The sequence below is a fragment of the Ischnura elegans genome, chromosome 3 (genome assembly GCF_921293095.1).
Source record: "Ischnura elegans chromosome 3, ioIscEleg1.1, whole genome shotgun sequence".
NCBI classification, from domain to species: Eukaryota; Metazoa; Arthropoda; class Insecta; order Odonata; family Coenagrionidae; genus Ischnura; species Ischnura elegans.
This window is the reverse complement of record NC_060248.1, coordinates 1,843,302-1,861,688: the sequence shown is the minus strand read 5'-3', so window position 1 is coordinate 1,861,688 and position 18,387 is coordinate 1,843,302. Positions and strand designations below refer to the sequence as shown.

At 39.7% G+C, this 18,387-nt stretch overlaps 1 protein-coding gene across 1 annotated transcript in view; it reads right to left on the bottom strand.

Annotated features, from left to right (window-relative positions):
* Window positions 1-5,377: 5,377 nt before the first annotated feature.
* Window positions 5,378-18,387, bottom strand: part of LOC124155322 (signal recognition particle subunit SRP72) — a 122,538-nt gene continuing 109,528 nt past the window's right edge. The window contains exon 12 of the mRNA XM_046529038.1: window positions 5,378-5,565. Within this exon, the coding sequence (XP_046384994.1) occupies window positions 5,430-5,565 (136 nt within the window). The 3' untranslated portion in view covers window positions 5,378-5,429. The remainder of the gene's footprint in view (window positions 5,566-18,387) is intronic.

The window sequence follows — 18,387 nt, the reverse complement described above, 5'->3', positions numbered from 1 at the left end:
TTTTACTGTATAGTAAAAAAAGGAGGGGCCCAAGGATGGAGCCTTGAGGAACACCCCCTGCCACCTTGCGATATGATGAAGTATGTTTGGACATCTTGTCATGTGTAACAGTTACTAATTGAGTCCTATTTGAAAGAAAAGATCTAATGAGGTTGTTCGGGATGCCCCTTATTTCATAGAAGTGAATTTTCTTAAGAAGAATCTCAAAGTCAACAGAGTCAAAAGCTTTAGTGAGATCATAAAAAATCCCAATGGTATGTAAATGATGATCGGGACCATCAATGACAGCATCAATAAATTTGTAAATGGCAAATTCAGCAGAGGCGCCACCTATGAAACCAAATTGGCTTTTTGATAGAACATTGTTCTTGATTAAGAAAGACATAATCCTCCTTGAAATGATACTTTCAAGTATTTTTGAAAAGACTGATAGTTTAGAGATAGGTCGATAGTTATCCATAACATGAGGATCACCCTTTTTGAGTAAGGGAACCACAGTAGCCATCTTTAGTTTATCAGGAAAGATGCCAGAGGAAAGAGAGGCATTGACCAGATGCGTGATAGGAGTGAGAAGTAAGTTCATGCAATTTCCTTTAAGAAGGGAGCATGGAATCTCATCCCATCCAGCTGAGTGTTTTAAATTAATTTTTTTAATTACAGATTCAATTTCCTTTTATTTTTCTGGTGCTGTTGATCACACTGGAGCAGTGCTTTTTAAAGTCAATATACTGACGTTTTAATTCACTATCATTTGTAGCTTTATAACTAACCCATAGAGATTTGAGAACTTGTGCATTATGGATAATATCAGGAGTAATCCAAGTTTTACTAGGAGACCTACTTGATTTAGAATTTTCTAATGGAAAACAGCTGTTAAAGAGTGTGAGAAAGATTTCAAGAAAGTTATTGAATTTGTCATTTACTGAGACTGAACAATAAACAGTATCCCAGGTTGTCAATTGTAGAGCATTACAAAATTCACTGATATTTTCAGGAGTGAAAAACCTTTTTTTAGCTTTAGTCCTCTTAGAGGGAGAATATTCGGAAAAAATTTCCATTATTGTAATTATAGCATGGTGGTCTGAAAGATGTGATTCAACTGCTGTGCCCAACTCACACTTCACTCATGATGAAATTATTGGCATAGGTCATACCTTAAAAAATAAGTATTCCTCAGGAGTTGATGATATACCGGACAAAATAATAAAATTTGCCATACCTTTAATGAGCAAACCTTTAATATATCTTGGTAACCTATCTTTAACTGATGGAATTTTTCCAAACTGCCTCAAACTAAGTAAAGTCATACCACTTCATAAAAAAGGAAAAGTAAATGATGTAGAAAACTTTAGGCCAATAAGTTTGCTACCAGGAATCTCAAAAATATTTGAAAGGATAATGTTTAACCGTGTAATGAAATACTTGGAAATAAACTCTATACTTTCCAAGCATCAACATGGTTTCAGAAGAGGTAGTTCAACAACTAAAGCCCTTCATGAATTCCTCACCAAAACACTTATTGCAATTGATACAAATAATTTGCCAATAGGGGTATTCTTCGATCTCACGAAGGCTTTTGATATTGTCAACCATGGAGTCCTTCTGAAAAAACTAAATAAATTTGGGATTTTGGGCATAGCTAACAAATGGTTTCATTCGTATCTACAGGAAAGATTTCAGCTGGTTGAAATTTCTCATTTTGACTCGTCGACAAACCTAAAGCTAAATTTTCAGTCTGCCAAAAGAGCAATGAAATCTGGCGTCCCCCAGGGCTCGATACTCGGGCCCCTACTTTTTTTGTTGTATATAAACGACTTACCAAGTTGTGTCCCAGAAGCTGAAACTTTTATTTGCAGACGACACTAGTGTATTAATTCAAGGGACTACTCCAGAGTCATTGCAATACAAAATAAATTCTACCATGAAATCTTTTCAAAATTGGTTACATGATAATCTGTTGGCCATAAATGTCCAAAAATCTGTGTGCCTAAATTTTAGCAAAGAACAGTGTACATCAGTACATCTTAACGATGTTGACCTCTTATTTGCAGACAATGTAAAATTCCTTGGTGTTGTATTCGAGCCATCCTTAAAATGGTCCTCACACATCAATTCAATAATACCCAAGCTAAGTAAATCTCTGTATCAGCTTAGATATCTTCACCTTAGCTTAAGCTTTAAAATTCTGAAGATGCTATATTTTTCTAACTTCCAATCCATACTGGCATATGGCCTCATTTTATGGGGCAGTTCGTGCCACAGTGCAAAAATTTTTAAATTGCAAAAGCAGGCCATAAGGACTCTCTTCAACCTATCTTATAGACAGTCCTGTAGACCTTATTTTAGTAGGGCCAGTATAATGCCCCTACCCTCATTGTATATTTTTGAACTCATTCTGTTTGTTAAAAATAACAAGAGTTTACATGAGTTAAACTGAAACATTCACCAGCATCATACCAGGTCAAACCTAGATACCCACATCAAAACTAGATCTACCACACTAAATACTGAGGGTCCATACCACAAAGGAGCCAAACTCCACAATTCATTCCCTCAAAATATTAAGAAAATCAGCAATTTGTATAAATTCAAAATTGAGCTCAAAAAATTTTTAATAAAAAACCTTTGTATTCTATTGATGAATTTTATGCTCTATGTAAGGAAAAACTTAAATGAGTAAGGGTAACTATATTATTTATATGTATTATGCCTTAACCACTGATTTAAATGTCCTGATGTATCTTTAATTGTCATTTGTGTACATACTGTGTTCTATTGCCATCATTTGTTTGTGTTTTTATGCTTTATGTAATGTATTCCACTTGACGAAACTATGCAATTGTATTGCCTTCAGTGACTAAATTATTATTATTATAAAAGAGGTGACCATTGCAGCCTATAATCCCTTGCCGGCGGAAATATTTCAACTGACTTCACTCCCATCCATGGAGAGAGAATTACTCGACCGCATAGCTACTTCTGCTTCTAAAATGAAAATATTTCATGAATTTACCGCGACTCGAAATAAATAGTTTTGCAATTATTTTATTCCCATATTTCCCTGTGTAGCACTTTCTTACTACCGCCTTGGTAATTTTTTCGGTGCTTTCGTGAACGATTGCGGTTTACAATTTATTGCACTTAGCAACAGTCATATATATGTCTTGCCTGCGTATTTATGCCGCGAAATCTGACTCTACCATCGGGAGTCCGGGTATCGGAATTGGTTCTAGCAATACTGAACCAACATCACTCCATGCGCTACAATGTTAGGTGAAGGAGACAGCTAATAAGCTGTTACGCGGTAGGGCAATGAAATTTTTTACCGTCCCCGCTACATTCTGAAGTAGTTCGCCCAGCATTCTCACTGGGAAATCAAGTCGTTTCGCAGAACTAGCGTTTCTATGTACCCTCGGCAGAGTTTTTCTTCGGCACTCTACGTGCATTGTATTTTGGAGAGAGGGAATTCGGCGAAATTGTGGGATCTGGGTTCGAATTCTGGTCGAGGCAAATGATTTTTCCTCTGTGGATTTTTTGCACAATTGCGCATTGTGAGTGACTCCCGTTAAAGTTATCACCATGGCTAGTCCCGGTATACTTTAACCTCTTCCCTACGTAGGGCGTGATTTCACGGCCTGAATTTTCTGATGCTAAAGACGGAAGGCAGGCTTTTCACGGCTGGAATTTTTCGAAGCAAAAGGCCAAAGGCAGTTTTTTCACGGTTTTGCGGTCAAGCATGGCAAGTGGGTCCCAACTGCCATTAGGGTCCCTCAGTGTGAGAGGTTCGACCCTTTCCTATTGTCCGCGTGGGGATTATCTCGGCCCATTCCAGCTCTCAGTGTCCCACTCAAGGAAGGTGCTCATGATCACTTATTTGTTTATAAGGTAGAATAGCTAAAAACGTAAATGTTGCATTTTTTGAAAATCAATGCGAGTAATTACATTCTGTATGTTCTGCTGAGTGGTTCCAAATTTTAAATGGAATTCTAGCGTTCATATTAACGGAGTATCATCACTTAGAACAATTTTTGGAGATGCTAAGGTTAGATGTTTAATTGTTATTTTTATAACTTACTATCAAGTTTATAGGAGCGATATTGTAATGATTTACATCTAAAAGTATACCTTATTCTGTTAGCAACATTCTAAGTGTAAATTTGCGGTGAAATTTGATAGAATATCCGATTTAACTTCTATGAAAAAAAGCCCTCGTAATGTAATAAAATTTGATTCCCTCAGTTCTTTGTCGTGAGCCAAAATTACAGCGGCTATTTTTAATAACCTCTTACCAACCTTTGAATACAAAGGTATTATAAACGAATTTCGCTATAAATACTTATTAATGCATATCCTAAAAATTCGTAAATTTAATGTACCAATAGGGAATGTTTTACGTAGACACATGTTGTGAGAAGCATTTCATACCATTGCAGGAATAAGAACTGCTCTACCCAGGTAATTACTCTCATATTGTAAGTACTTTCATTGGTGTAAGTATTCTCATACTGATATATGTACGTGGAAGATGATAACCTCACTCTTCTCGGAAAAGCTCATTTGGCCAGGATATAGTGCCGTTTTGCTGAAAACCCTAAAAATAACCGTAGAACTTCGTTTAAAAGTTCTACAGGCATTGCAAAATAAAAGGAATACATTGATCAACTGACATTTAATGCAACAGTAAAAATTAAAAATGCACTGGCAACAATAAACTGACCGCAAAAGTACGCCGGGATGGGCTGCCTTCGGGGAAAAGGGTCGAGGATTACCTATATTTGCCCAGTTGCCGAGGGACCCCGCTAGGAAAGGTCATTAAGAGGAGGAAGCGACTACCTGGTCAGTCACAAGCAGAAAAAAAAACTCCGTACGGGGCGAAAAAGAAAATCTCAAACCCTACGTAGAGCCAAAAGCAACTTCCCACGAAGGAGCTCGGCGCGAAAAGGTTAAACTATGGCAAGTAATTTGGTAATTCTTGGAAAAGGCACTGTCAACCTTCCATTGAAGCAAGGTCTTTTTGAGGGAAGATTCTCTATGCAACTTCAACAGCTCATCACATCTCATCTAATCCCATCGGCCAGCATGTTTTGAAAGTAAACAGTGATTAGCTTCTCTTTACTGGTAATGTTTACATCAAGTTCCTTCAGGCATACGACAGAAAGAATTACAATTACTGCGATTTAAAAACACAGTAGCTTGAAGAAAAAGACTTCCAACATTTATCTTCTTTAAAGAAACTCGGCATTGTTCTCAAGTTTGCTCATACATATACTTTATATTTCTGCCATGTCCCATCCTTGGTTTACTGATTGCTTGAGCCGAACCCCACCAGACTGCCAGCCCCCCACTTGCCATAATAAGCAATAATTAATTAAATGCACTTGTTCCAACCATTTTATTGCAATCATCAATCTTACAACAGGAGGGAGGGTTCACCACTTTGCTCCCTTGCGCTTCTTCTTCTGTTGCTGACCTTTGCGCTGTTGTTGCCTCGGCCCAGGCTCACCAGGGCTGCCGTGACGCATGCTGGGTGAAGCTCCTCCCGTTGTCTGCATCTTGGTGATGTCACTGCGCAAGGAAACAGCACAAGACAATTTGAAAATGTGTACCGTTGATACCACACACCCTCCATCCACTACAGAGAGGGAAGGCAGCTGTCCACAACAACACAAGCCTCCTATAGATTCCCCACAAATCCCCTAACAACAAATCCATGGCTAAGTTCTAACAACATGTATCTGAAAATAGCAACTTTTCAGGAGAGCAAAAGTATGATTATTTTTTTTACTTGTACACTGAAATTAAAAGCTAAAAGTTCATAAAACTGAGAAAGAAGCATTCATTTGAATGCAAAGAGTTGATTCATAATTGTTGATTCTATTTATTTTGTTTTTTAAATGTTATTACACTTTGCTTAAGGAGGAACCATCATTTCAAACATGCCCGAAAACCTCCCCTTATTTTGACATATGTTGTTACTCATTATTTTTTCTATCGAATAGTGAAAAAATATTACTATGTCACCGGCCATTTAAGAAAGATTTAGGGATTTGAAAATGACGGATTTCCACCTTGAAATACATTGTCTTTATGGGAGAATGATGACCTTCCCTTGTAAAACATTTTTTATCTCAAATTTGGCCCGAAATATATCGTTGAAAAATTAGCACAGCATAGAATAGACATCGATGCTTAATATATGTATTTTTTTAGAAGGGGTTACCGATATGTTAGCGCCAGTATTTAAGTTTAAAGAATATACTTCCGGTTTTCTGCAGAGCGAGCAGCCATTATGCGGCGGAGGTAGTGGCAACGTTGCAAATATACGGAGGTTAAATATGAAGAGCGATATAGCACTTGTCGACCGCTGCATAATTCCAGTGAATTGGATTTTTCGGAGTCATTTTTATACGCATTCATTAAACGAATATTCAGTTCATCTCGAAACGTGCTATACACCGAATTATGAAATTTATCAGTGCTGGTTGTTCAAGTAATTCCTATATGCGACTACATTTTAATAAACATGCGAATAATCATGACCGGAATTCAATACATCTCTTGAAATTGTCGGCGTATCGCTTCAAAAGCGAAAATGATAGAATATAATGAGACTTGCGATAGTTTATCTGTTCTTCTGAATACTACTTCAAATTTTTTTACGTTTATTTCGAAAAATATGCATCGTTTTCAATTTGTAGAAAATACTTATTTAAATAGAAGTTCTAAGCGTTAAGTAGAAAATCTAGCGCATTATGTATTTAATCATCAGTTTAATTGATATTAAATGTCTAGAATAAGGTGTACAGGTAAATGAATGTACCACGAGACAAGCATATTGCCGTTGGGTACCGACTATGTAGTATTTGGAAATACAACTTCGCGAACGTACTAATTAATCGAATATTCACCCATGTAATTCTTCGAAAGTATAAAATAAAATAGAAAAAAGTACTTCCTTTTTCACTGACCAAACAATTTACTTTGATACGTTTTCCAAAGGTCCAATTAGCATAATTTGAAAAAACAACAGTAAATACATTTACCTATTCATGAAGTCATTGCAGGAGGATAAAAATTAGGATGTATTCCTGAACAATCGATGGCAGCTGACATAAGTCCGTTGAAGTTGCAATGCCAGCCTTCCAAATTTACTGAAACTTCGGCACTAGGAACAAGTATTATTTAATTATCCTGATACGAATGATTCGAATTACATTTGGGTTATAACTGACACATCAGTTTCTAATTTTCACTAATCAACTCCTTATTAATAGTATGGATGAGGCTATTGAATTGAAAATCTACAAAGAAATAAACATTAAAGAGCTTTGTGTCAGTCATTCGACAGGGACTTTAATCTTCATAAATCAAGACATATTGATTATTTAAACAATGATGGACACTTTATGTTGGGAAATATTGCAAAAATTTCTTAAGAAATTAAAAATGCACGTAAACGATTCGGTATTCTTAAACAGATGCACTCGTTGAAATCGCTTCGATGGAATTGATGGATTCACTTTCGGCCACATTTCGTTTCCTCAAATAATCCAAGCTCTTACCTTTACCTTCAGACACAAATTTTCCTTTAAATCGGCATAATGACGCTATCACTTCAGCCCAAAGGTATATTTAATAACTTAAGGCTAAGTAAAAGGGATAATAAAACGAGTAATATTGTCACAATGCAACATAACTTTACGAGGTAACGTAAATAAACAAAGGTGATCAACCGCTGTGAAACTACGATATGTTGGCAGCGTTGTCAAGTTGGTGGTCAGCAATTATAAATAAACCATTTTTCCAAATTAGGTTGAAATTAACAGAGCAAAAGATCTCATTAGTTAAGTTCATTTTATTCATCACAAATGATGTAGTTATAAACCTTTACTGTATTTCCAGAGAAATTCTTCCGATACCTAAGAGTCAATATAACAACCATTCTTCATATCTCTAGAATATTCCATTTTAAGTAAAATTCATGCATTGTAGAGCTATTTTGATTGATTTAGCATTACTTTTAATTTTTATGAATGACTAATTTAGCGGTTTTAACTCGTTGTTATCGAGTTTATCTAACTAATGAAAGCAGTATTTCGAAGCGCAGGTTCCTCCTTAAGATACCTGTCTCAAACCAGCCGAATTTGATATACGTGTTGTTAGAACTTAGTAGAGATGGGTCGAATAGCAGATTTCTCGAATTCGAATATTAAATCATTGCTCGAATATTTGAATACCTCGAATACTAAATGATGAATGCTGGAATGTTTGACTCGGTTGCCTATGCAGCAGGCAACACATGATTTTGGGGAGTAATTTTGATTTCCTTTAAATGATTCGAACAGGAATTTAGCTGATTAATGAATATTTTAATTTTATGGAAACAATTGGGCACATAATTAATTCAAATAACATCGCTTTACCCCCCACTCCTGCTGCCAAGTGCTAGCTGACAATCTGAGGCATTTTGCAAAATACAAGCTCTTTTCCCCCGGATTTTCTTCAATTATTTTGTTAGTTATTATTATTAGTCCATCTTTGGGAGTTCTCACGAGATAAGAAGATGAATTGGAATTGCTATCAGGGAGAAACCAAATATTCTGAGAAAATATCCCTTTGTCTGGGACTGTAACAAATAAAGATTTATAGCACCACTCATAAATTGTGACTTGATATATGTTTTCGGGAAAAAATACGGCATCAACTCCCGAGAAGCTCTGCTGCTCATATCGAGTTTCGCCAGAATGCTAAGTCTCCGTCGTATTTTGACTTTTATTTCTTTGCGTAAAATGCTTAAATAAACTCAGAAATACGTCGTGTTTGGTCTTACTCTTTTTGAAATTACGCGCACATTACTAATATTTCAATTAAATAAAGGTGTGACATCAATTGACGAAAGTAATTCTTAGACACCTTTTGTGCTAATAGATGACTCATGCAGCGGTTGACCTCCATAGAAATGGGGAACTTCGAAGCTGTTAGGGAAAAAAAAGGTCAGTGGGGGAGAAAAGGGAGGGCCCGAAACACGTTTCTATTGTTCTCGTGTAACTTGGTATTTTTTCGAAGCTAAGGTTTTCCTAATATGATCCCTGAGCGAGCTGTGACCTTTTTTTTTTATTTCGAAGAAGAGGAAAGCCTCAGAGGGGGGGCTAGTGCTGAATGGAGAGGGACACCGGATCTTGGGAAATGTGCTAATGTAAGGGTATCCTATGGTACTCACACAGCAGTTGACATCCAGAAATGGGGAACTTCGAAGCAGGTAGTCAGAAAAAGGTCAGTGGGTGAGAAAAGGGGGGAGGGCGTGAAACACGTTTTTATTGCTCTCGTAACTCGATATTTTTTTCGAAGCAGGGGTCTTCGTAATGCGATCCCTGCGGGAGCTGGGACCTTTTGTTTGACTTCGGAGAAGAGGAAAGCGTCAGAGTGGTTGGGGCGAGTGCTGAATGGAGGGGGATAGCGGATCATGGGAAATGCCCTAAGGTTGCTATCCCACGGCATTGAGGTTCTCCTGGTGGGGGGAATAGGGGATTTTTGGATTTTTTCACCCAACCATTTTCGGTTCCCCTCGACGAACTCCTTTCACCGCTAAAATCCACGAATTTGATGTAATTCGTCAACTTGAGTAAAACGGCGCTGCGAGCACTAAATTACTACATAGTTCTCTACATTTTTCCGAGTCAACTACCAACGACGTGTGTGCGACTGTGTATGACGCGAAATTCAAAGTCTTCGAGGTATTCGAGGCGGTACTTTTCGCGTAACTATTCGAAACCTCGAATATCGAATACTTTCTAGTATTCGCGGATACTATTCGCACATCTCTAGAACTTAGCCATCGAAATTGAATTCTCCCTATGGGAAAAGAGAGGTTATGTGAAACATGACCAATCGCCTGAAGTGCAACAGTTCTAGGTAACTGAACCCCTTTTCTTGGGAGGAAAGGTCCAAACTGAACAGCATTTTGCAAAAGAAAAGTGGTATGTTTTTATATGACAACAGAATCGGTCGTACCCAATCAAAAATAAATACCTATGTATCAGCACTGAAATTGGTCAATATGGACCACTGTTTCCATAGAAACAGTCCGGAACTGGTAGACAGGCACAATATGATGGTTCTTCTTTGTTCACAATACAGATGAAGAACCTAATGTCCATATATGTGCACTTAAGGCCTAGAACTACATTGAAGTTCCACTGTTTTCCTCACTGAGAACTTCATCTGCCACCGGATCTCACTTGACCAATTTCAGATCTAATCATTTTCATTGGGGGCTGGTATGGAATTTTTGATAAGGCCTCTTTTGCATGTTTTCCAGCCCAAACGGGTAAACTGATGGTTCAATAATGGCTCCTTGACAGCTCTGCACTACACTTTCGTATGATAAGTGAATGTGCCCACGAAGAGCATTTTTGTGAGGTCCCTGAAATCACCAGTTGCTTGGCATACTTTCCCATTGAAATACAGAAAATATACCTCCACTATCTTAGATATTTCTATGTGGGTTTAGAGCAGTATTTTGATTGGACACATATAATTGATAGTAGTGTAGGAGTGCCCGCTTGCTTTTCCCACAATGGTTCGGTTTCGCTCTCGGGGTGACACTAGATCTGGATGCAGCGTCACGTTTAGGTGTGAATATCCTACACCGCAAACAGCTTACGACCTCTTGCTGTGGGTCTTCGTGGAAAGTTGCACTCGTGAAGTGAAATGCTGCTACATTTCCGGCCAAAAGGGAGACTTGGAGAGGATCACAAGATGACACGTAGGTGGCTTGGAGGGTGAAGGGAGTCTTCTGAGGGAAAGAATGGGTGCTTCCCAATCTGCTCTTTTAAACTGTTTAGCCCAGAGCGTGTTCCAATCGCAGCTGTGACGTATAAACAGATGGAAACTCATCCAGCACCATTGTTCGTCTGCAGACAAAACTTGTGATGCAGGAAAATATATTGCTGATGGAAAATGAATTCCACCATCTCAAAGATAAATATGATGATCATTTGAGAATAATAAACAATAATTTGGTCTACATGTCTCAGAAGAGTTAAATTAACCTCGTAATTTGGGAAATATAATATTTTCTTCGTCAAACATATATGACTGATATAACATGAACTAAGGAGGATAGCTTGAGTAATTGTCCTTATCCAAAAAATTAGGAATGGAAAATGTAACCTAAACTAAAATGTTAGTGAAACCTCTATACAATGAACCCCTATACAACGAAATTTTAAAGAAAACCCCTCTATTTCGAAGTCAATGGCCTGGTCCCGGTTCCTTCCAATGGATAATGCATGCAAAAAAACCTTGCCTAACGAACCTCTCTAACTACGAAAACTCCGTACAACGAAGTCCACACTTGGGCCCAAAACAGGAAAAGTGCCCCTCTAGAACGAATTATTGAGAATAAACGCAGTATTTTACAATTTATAATTTTTCCTTAGATATTTACGTAATAAGCAGGAAGTAGAACTGCAGCGGAGGGTGCCGTTGACGTGTCTTCTAAGGCAATGAAGATAGTATCGACGGCAACATCGGAAAAGGCTTAAGCTCAAACGGGCCCTCGGATTCACATGCATATTTTCTAAACGCGTGAGAGTGTAACACGGCCCCCATAAGTCATACTATGTAGAACTGGCTCGCCACCATCTGCTTGTCTCGTATCAACTCACTCTGCGACCCCTGTTCCGAAAGTACATATCAAATGTCTCTTCGGAGTTGTTGCGAGCGAAGTTGGGAGGGGAGTTGCCTTTTTCTCCCCCTCTCCCCCAGTTAGCTGGAGGATGAGAGTGGGTCGGATGACTAATGGACCGAGAGGGGCGGGGGCGTAACAGTGGCAGCCGGCCAGCTGTAACCCAGTACCGAAAGATAACCTGAGAAGATTTCTACGTAATGTGATCTTGCTGATCTTGCTCGGTGAAGGCCTTAGTCAACTAAGATAACTACTGATTACTCATCCACTCCTCTATCACCCTTCTCAGCTAACGGAGAGCGAAGCATTGGCTTTATTTGTACCTACTTTTTCTTACGGTGGGAACCGTCGGAGTTGACAATGTATGTTTACTATGGCGAAGTATTCAAAACTTCATTGGTTGGTGTTCAACCAATGAGCGCAAATTTTTGTCTACTCCGTCCACATCCCAGAGGAAAATCTGGAGAATCCCCTCCACCAAATATATATATAACAGTCTTTTCCTTGATGGATGTAGTCTGTTAACCTGCAAGTGGTGCGTTTGCTCGAGATCATACATATATTTGCTCGATTGCTTGAGGATACCATCTTCATTGTGTTTATGGAATGCCCATAATTCGATGGGGATATGGTCCAACTGGAAGAATTTCGACGCTATTTTGGTTTCCACGCCGATCGCCAAGAAATTTAATACTTGTGACACGGATTGGGCGAATACGTTGCGGAAGACAGGTAACACTGAAAGCATTTTATTTGATGATTCTCTACCAATTTTTCTATTACGTCATGAAATTATTTTGCCATTTAAAATCACTGATGTTTTGAAGTATTGCATCTCGTAAAGTAATTCATCTGTTGCAATTGTATAATAATCAAAGGCAATTTATTTCACAATTTTGAATAATATTATCAGTGATCCTTCAAGATATAGCATTTTAACTACATTTTTGATAACAAAATATTGGTACTCAAAAACTGCAGCTCCGCTTTCATGGCTAATTATTACGTTCTAGCGCTTAATCCTATTCCCTTCCGTAAATTCCCATCACCTGTGGCAATAAACCTCTTCCGTACCTTCACCCTACCCTTTCTCCTAGTGACATGGTATGACGAATGGCCTGAGGTGCCTTGCCTATCACATCATTCCTTTCCTCTTCCCGTCCCCCCTTCCAACCCGCCACGCCCCTTCAGCACACCCGTTCCCCACTCGACCAGTCACTAACTCCCACCAACCAAATTTTCATGCATGGTACCTGATGGCTTCGCTCAGCAATGTCAAGTAACGAAAAATAATTTATCTTTTACGTTACTTGACATTATTTACGTTTTGCTCAAAACCAAATATTTTTTTATTTATCAATATTTTTATATATGATATAAAAAATGTGGCTAGTCTTCAACTTATTTTATCTTCATCGCAATGGATTCAGTAGTAACAAAGATGCGACTCTTCAGACTCGAATATCTTTCCTGTGTGCGAGGACAATTGAAGTCTGGAACTCATTCCCTGTTCGCTTTACTGATTATTAGGAGACGAGAATATATAGGAATAGTCTGTCCTAGTCTGCTTTAGTCATTACCTGTGGAAGCGGCTGCACGAGTTGATTGTGACAACAGGACTTGCTTCTACAGTACGAACTGGAAAATATTTTGAGATTATTCTTTCTTAATTTTTCTATAAATTAAGTATTTTTCTGTTATTTTTATTCCTTCCTTATTTTTATAATTATTCCTTTACAGTAAAATGGCCAATACCACCAAAAAACGCCGACAACTCTACATTGAAACGAAGTTGCAAATTTTGGAATCGGTCGACACTGGAGAGAAAAAAACAGCAATTGCGGAGAGATTTAACATTCCGGCATCTACACTTTCCACAATTATTGCCAACAGGCACAAGATGGGAAATGGTATTGAGAAATTTGGTCCGGAAAGGAAGAGGTCTCGGTCATGCAAAAATGACAAATTAGACAGGAAAGTATTTGAGTGGTTTACGGAAGTGAGAAGTGCCAATATCCCGTTATCTGGGTCCATCCTACAGGACTGGGCGAAAACAATAGCCCTAAAATTAGGGATAGATGATTTCCACGCCTCTAATGGATGGCTCTCAAGATTTAAGCGTCGGTGGTCGACTCTCAGGGTATGTGGGGAGGAAGCAGCAGTCGACGTGGCCGTGGTGGAGGAGTGGAAGAAAAATTTGCCTTCCTTGGTGGCTGGGTATGATCCCAAAGACATTTTTAAGTCTGGCTTCTACTATAATCTCCTTCTGGACTCCACGTTAGCTAGCAAGGGAGAAATTTGCCATGGGGGCAAACGAAGTAAAGAAAGATTGACCGTTCTTTTCTGCACTAACAGTGACGGGTCAGAAAAGTTGAAGCCTTTCGTGATTGGTAAGTTTGTTAGTCCGAGGTGCTTCAAGCATGTTAAAAAATTGCCATGCTGTTATGGGAATAACAAAAGTGCGTGGATGACAGCAATTTTATTTAGAGAGTGGCTCGCATCACTTGACGCAGTCATGGGGGTAAAAATAGAAAAATTCTTCTTTTCCTTGACGGCTGCACTGCTCACAAAACATCAGATATGAAGCTGAGAAACGTGAAAGTCGTACATTTTCCCCCTAATTGCACGAGCAAAGTGCAACCACTCGATCAGGGGATTATTTCCCTCTTGAAGAGGGCATATAGAAGGCAGCTGGTTGAATATCTTCTACCTAGAATAGGAAACACGGAAGACATCAAGCCACTGAAGTGGAATATCCTGCAAGCCATTCAGCGTCTCTGTGTTGCATGGGATGGAGTAGAGAAGAGCGCAATCACGTATTGCTTCAGGAGGGCAGGCTTTCCCGGAGAGATGGACGTCCAAGACGACCCACAGCCGGAGGAGAGGGAGGAATGGGGCGAAGTCGCACAATTGTTAAACATTGAAGGGGTATCTTTCGAAGACTTTGCAAACATTGATGATGATCTCGCTGTTTTTGGCAAGAATGAGGATCCTGAAATAATCACAGAGAGACAGGATGTGAGCCATGAAGAGAGAGAAGAGTCCAGCAATTGCGTAGTGCGCCCCAGTTGGAAGGAAGTGGTGGACGCAGTAGATGTTTTGGAGTGAGTTTTTATTACTTCAGAAGATGGAATAAAAAATTTGAAAATTCTGCGGCAGGTTGAGCAAGCAGCCAGTAAAGAAATGAGAAAAAGGATGAGACAGACAACTTTGCAAAACTATTTTAAATAGAATAATTTTGGACTAAAAAACTTAAAAACAGATACCGTCTCTTAGTTATTAAAAATATTATTTAAACCCATTTTTTTTTCGAAATTTGTTTAAACTACCTGAAATGTACTCATTTGCAAAGAACATGGAATGTTTCAGCTGAGGTAAGTCTCAAGAGAGCTGACTGTATATACAGCGAGGACAGTAGACGATGCTGTATTTATATTTGTGAGGAGGTAAGTGAAGGAGAGATAAATCGAAAGGCAGATTACTAATACATGAATTTTGTCCTCCTTCTGGGTGTGTGTCAAATAAGTTGGGTTACTTGAAGAGTGGCAGACCACAGGGTCACGCACTGTCGGAGACGCATGAGATTTCGGTTAGGGGAAGGGGAATCACTGAGGAGAGGAATGGGCGAGGGAGGGCTCCCCGAAGAAATGTGGAAGGGGAGGAAGATAACAGCAGCATTGTAGAGAAACAGTCGACTAAGTGCGTAGTTCTTCTTCCTTTCAGATGGGAAATGTTATTGAATAATAGACATTTTGGCATGAAATGTTTGGGAGTGGTTAGTTGTAAATCCACTCCTTTCCTCCTCATTTCAGTGCGTGCGTGGGGTTAGACTTCTTGCTGCGTCCAACTGCAAACATCTCCACTCCAAATTGTTAGCATGAAATATTACCAGTGCAACTAGAGTTTTCAGATTATCGATCTTCGCCTGGTTAGGGCAGAAGTCCTTCAAGTGTCATAAAAGACGCGAAAAGGAGTGGGATCAGGTTCTTTCCCTCGTTTTTATTCTCTGCTAACGTAACGTAACTGATTGCTAACGTAAGTCGTATTGAATTGGTTAGATAGTGCTTTAGTGACTAATTATTCCAGTTTAACAGTTTTGGCCTGCAAATGGCACATATGAGAGATACGTTCGGTAAAGGACTGAAAAACCACAAGCCTCGCTTAAAATTGACTAACAATAAGTATGAAGAGGTGAACTGGATGAATTCCTAGCGATTCCAACAGTCCTTATACTCGGGGAATACTTTGTTGTTGTTTTTTGTCTATCAGTGGGTAAAGTACCGTATAAGCGCGTGTAAGAGGCGCACCTTTTTTCCCAGATATTGCAGCCGAAAATGGGGGTGCGCCTCTTACACAAACTTCTTATCTTCCCCCCCTCTCCTTCACCGGTTGCAAGTTCAAGGGGAACTGAGTGGCCTTGGTTTTCAGCGTGAGTCAGTCATCTGAAACCCTGGGTCAAAATCAAGCGGCAGGCAGGGGAGTTTCTCCCTTAGTGACATATTTTAAAATGCTCCTGTTTGAATTTCTTGCAAGCATTGCGCCGTCACGTCGGTACCCCAGAGGGGAACATTGAAAAGATCGCGCGGGGTGATTCGCTCCGGAGCGCGCGCTAAATTTATTGCCACGAGTGGGCATCCCGCGGCATTTATACTGCATATAGTAATATTGGTGTCAAAACCTGCGGTTGAAAAAATTCGAACGAGTGTGCTCATTGTTGGACTTAATGGTGGATAGAAGAAATCGGAAATGCTTATAAGTGAAGAGCGCTGAAGGAGAGGTCGAGGGGAAGGAGCGCGCTCCCTCCCCTCCGTATTTAAAGCTACGAGCGAAGGAGCAAGGGAAGAACACGTCCGATCTTGCATGTGACGTCGTTGCCTTTAAAGCGAAGGGGCGAAGGCGCAGCAATGTGATATACGCAGTTTGCGTTGCCCGAGTTTCCAGTCCGTCTCGTCTTGTTTGAATGCTCTTATGCTACGCTTGTTTCTTCCGAAATTGTGCTGTTTGGACTATATTGAATATTAGTAGCCTTATTTTAGCTATAAATCTTTGTGTCAATCAATTAGAGCTCAAAAAACTTAAATGCTGTAAGGTATACGTCGCGTTAGGCCTAATTCTTTTTAGAACCTCGTGCGTGTCATACAATTGCTGAAAGATATCGAGATATCTTCGAGCTCAGAAGGTGACTCACGTAGCATTTGACCTCCAGAAACTCGGGGAATTGAACCTGGTAGACCGAAAAAGGTCAGTTGGTGGAATGGGGTAGGGATGAAACACGTTTCCATTGTTCCCCTGTAATTTGATATTTTCCTGTGGAGTCTCGGAAAGGAAAAATACGGCAGAGGCATTAGCTGATGGAGAGCCGAGTGTAGTTCCGTTAGGCCCCTTGCACACACACCGATTTTGGACGGCCAGTAAAATATTGGCCGATATTTTACCGGCGAAGCGATGCTTGCTCACACGCCGGATTTTTACCAGTCAAACGATACGTTGCTAAGTTTTTGAGCCGGCGTCGGCGATCCACAGTGACAATAGCCGGCAGCTAACCGGCATTTTGCCGGTGCCGGCGTGTGGTCGGTATGTGTGCAAGCTCCAATGCTCTCCCATTGTTCACTATTGGAATGTGGACGGCCGATATTTTACCGGCCGTCCAAAATCGGTGCGTGTGCAAGGGGCCTTAAATCTACGACGTGGTTATTATCCTACGGCGCTGAGATTGCCCCGATTGTTGTTCAATCTCTTGGGAAAGTTCATGCCATTTGCCTGTCGTGTTTTGCCTTAAAATTTTCCACGGCTGCAATTCTATTGCAATACTGCTGCGAGAGCTTTTAAACAAAATTGTTCATGAGTAGGACAAGCAACGTAGAGCGATGGCGTATGCAAAAAGAGGATCAGAACTCTTTCTACTCCCTCTTATGCCGCCGCAGTTATCAAAATTTCCTCTTTCAAATAGTATTGAAAGAGGAAATTTCGATAACTGTCGAAATTCCAGGCATACGTCTGCAACACCGCACGATAGGATAAAAAAAATGTCGCAAAATATTTTTTCTTTATGGCTTCGATCCTCAAAATAGGGGTGCGCCTTTTACACGTGTGCGTCTCTTACACAAGCTTATACGGTAATTGCGTAAGCTTGGTTTCGCTGAGTGTAGCCCGCGGCAGCCTACTGATGACAGTTCTCGGTTCTTGGTTCTCGTGGTAAAGTTGAAACCGTATGGAGATTTTTAGTCTCTCCTAAACACTGGATGAAAGGCGACAAAGCGTGGATTCAAATATTACCTGGCTTACTCGAGGATAGTACTGCGTTTTGGCACCGAGGAATGGGTGTACCAGCAGAATACCGATCGTGTCCAGCTTCTATTAAGTCATACCTGAGAGGAGTATCAGTCATACTGAATGCATTATCATCTGAGATTGCCATTGTTACTTCGATTGCCGACTTCCACGATTTTACTCGTGGTAACTAACACGCTCCACCTAACTTCCATCGTCGTTTATAGATATTAGTACATACCGGTCACGAACATAGATATTTACCGGAATTTCAATAGGATGCCAACAATGCACTTTATTTCGTAAGTCTTTGGGCATATTGCTCTTTCAGGCAAATTTGCTGCACAAAACTGCCATTTGATATCGACTTCAATTATTGCACTCATTACTTACGAAGAATAATGCCGACTAGATACTCATGAAAATTA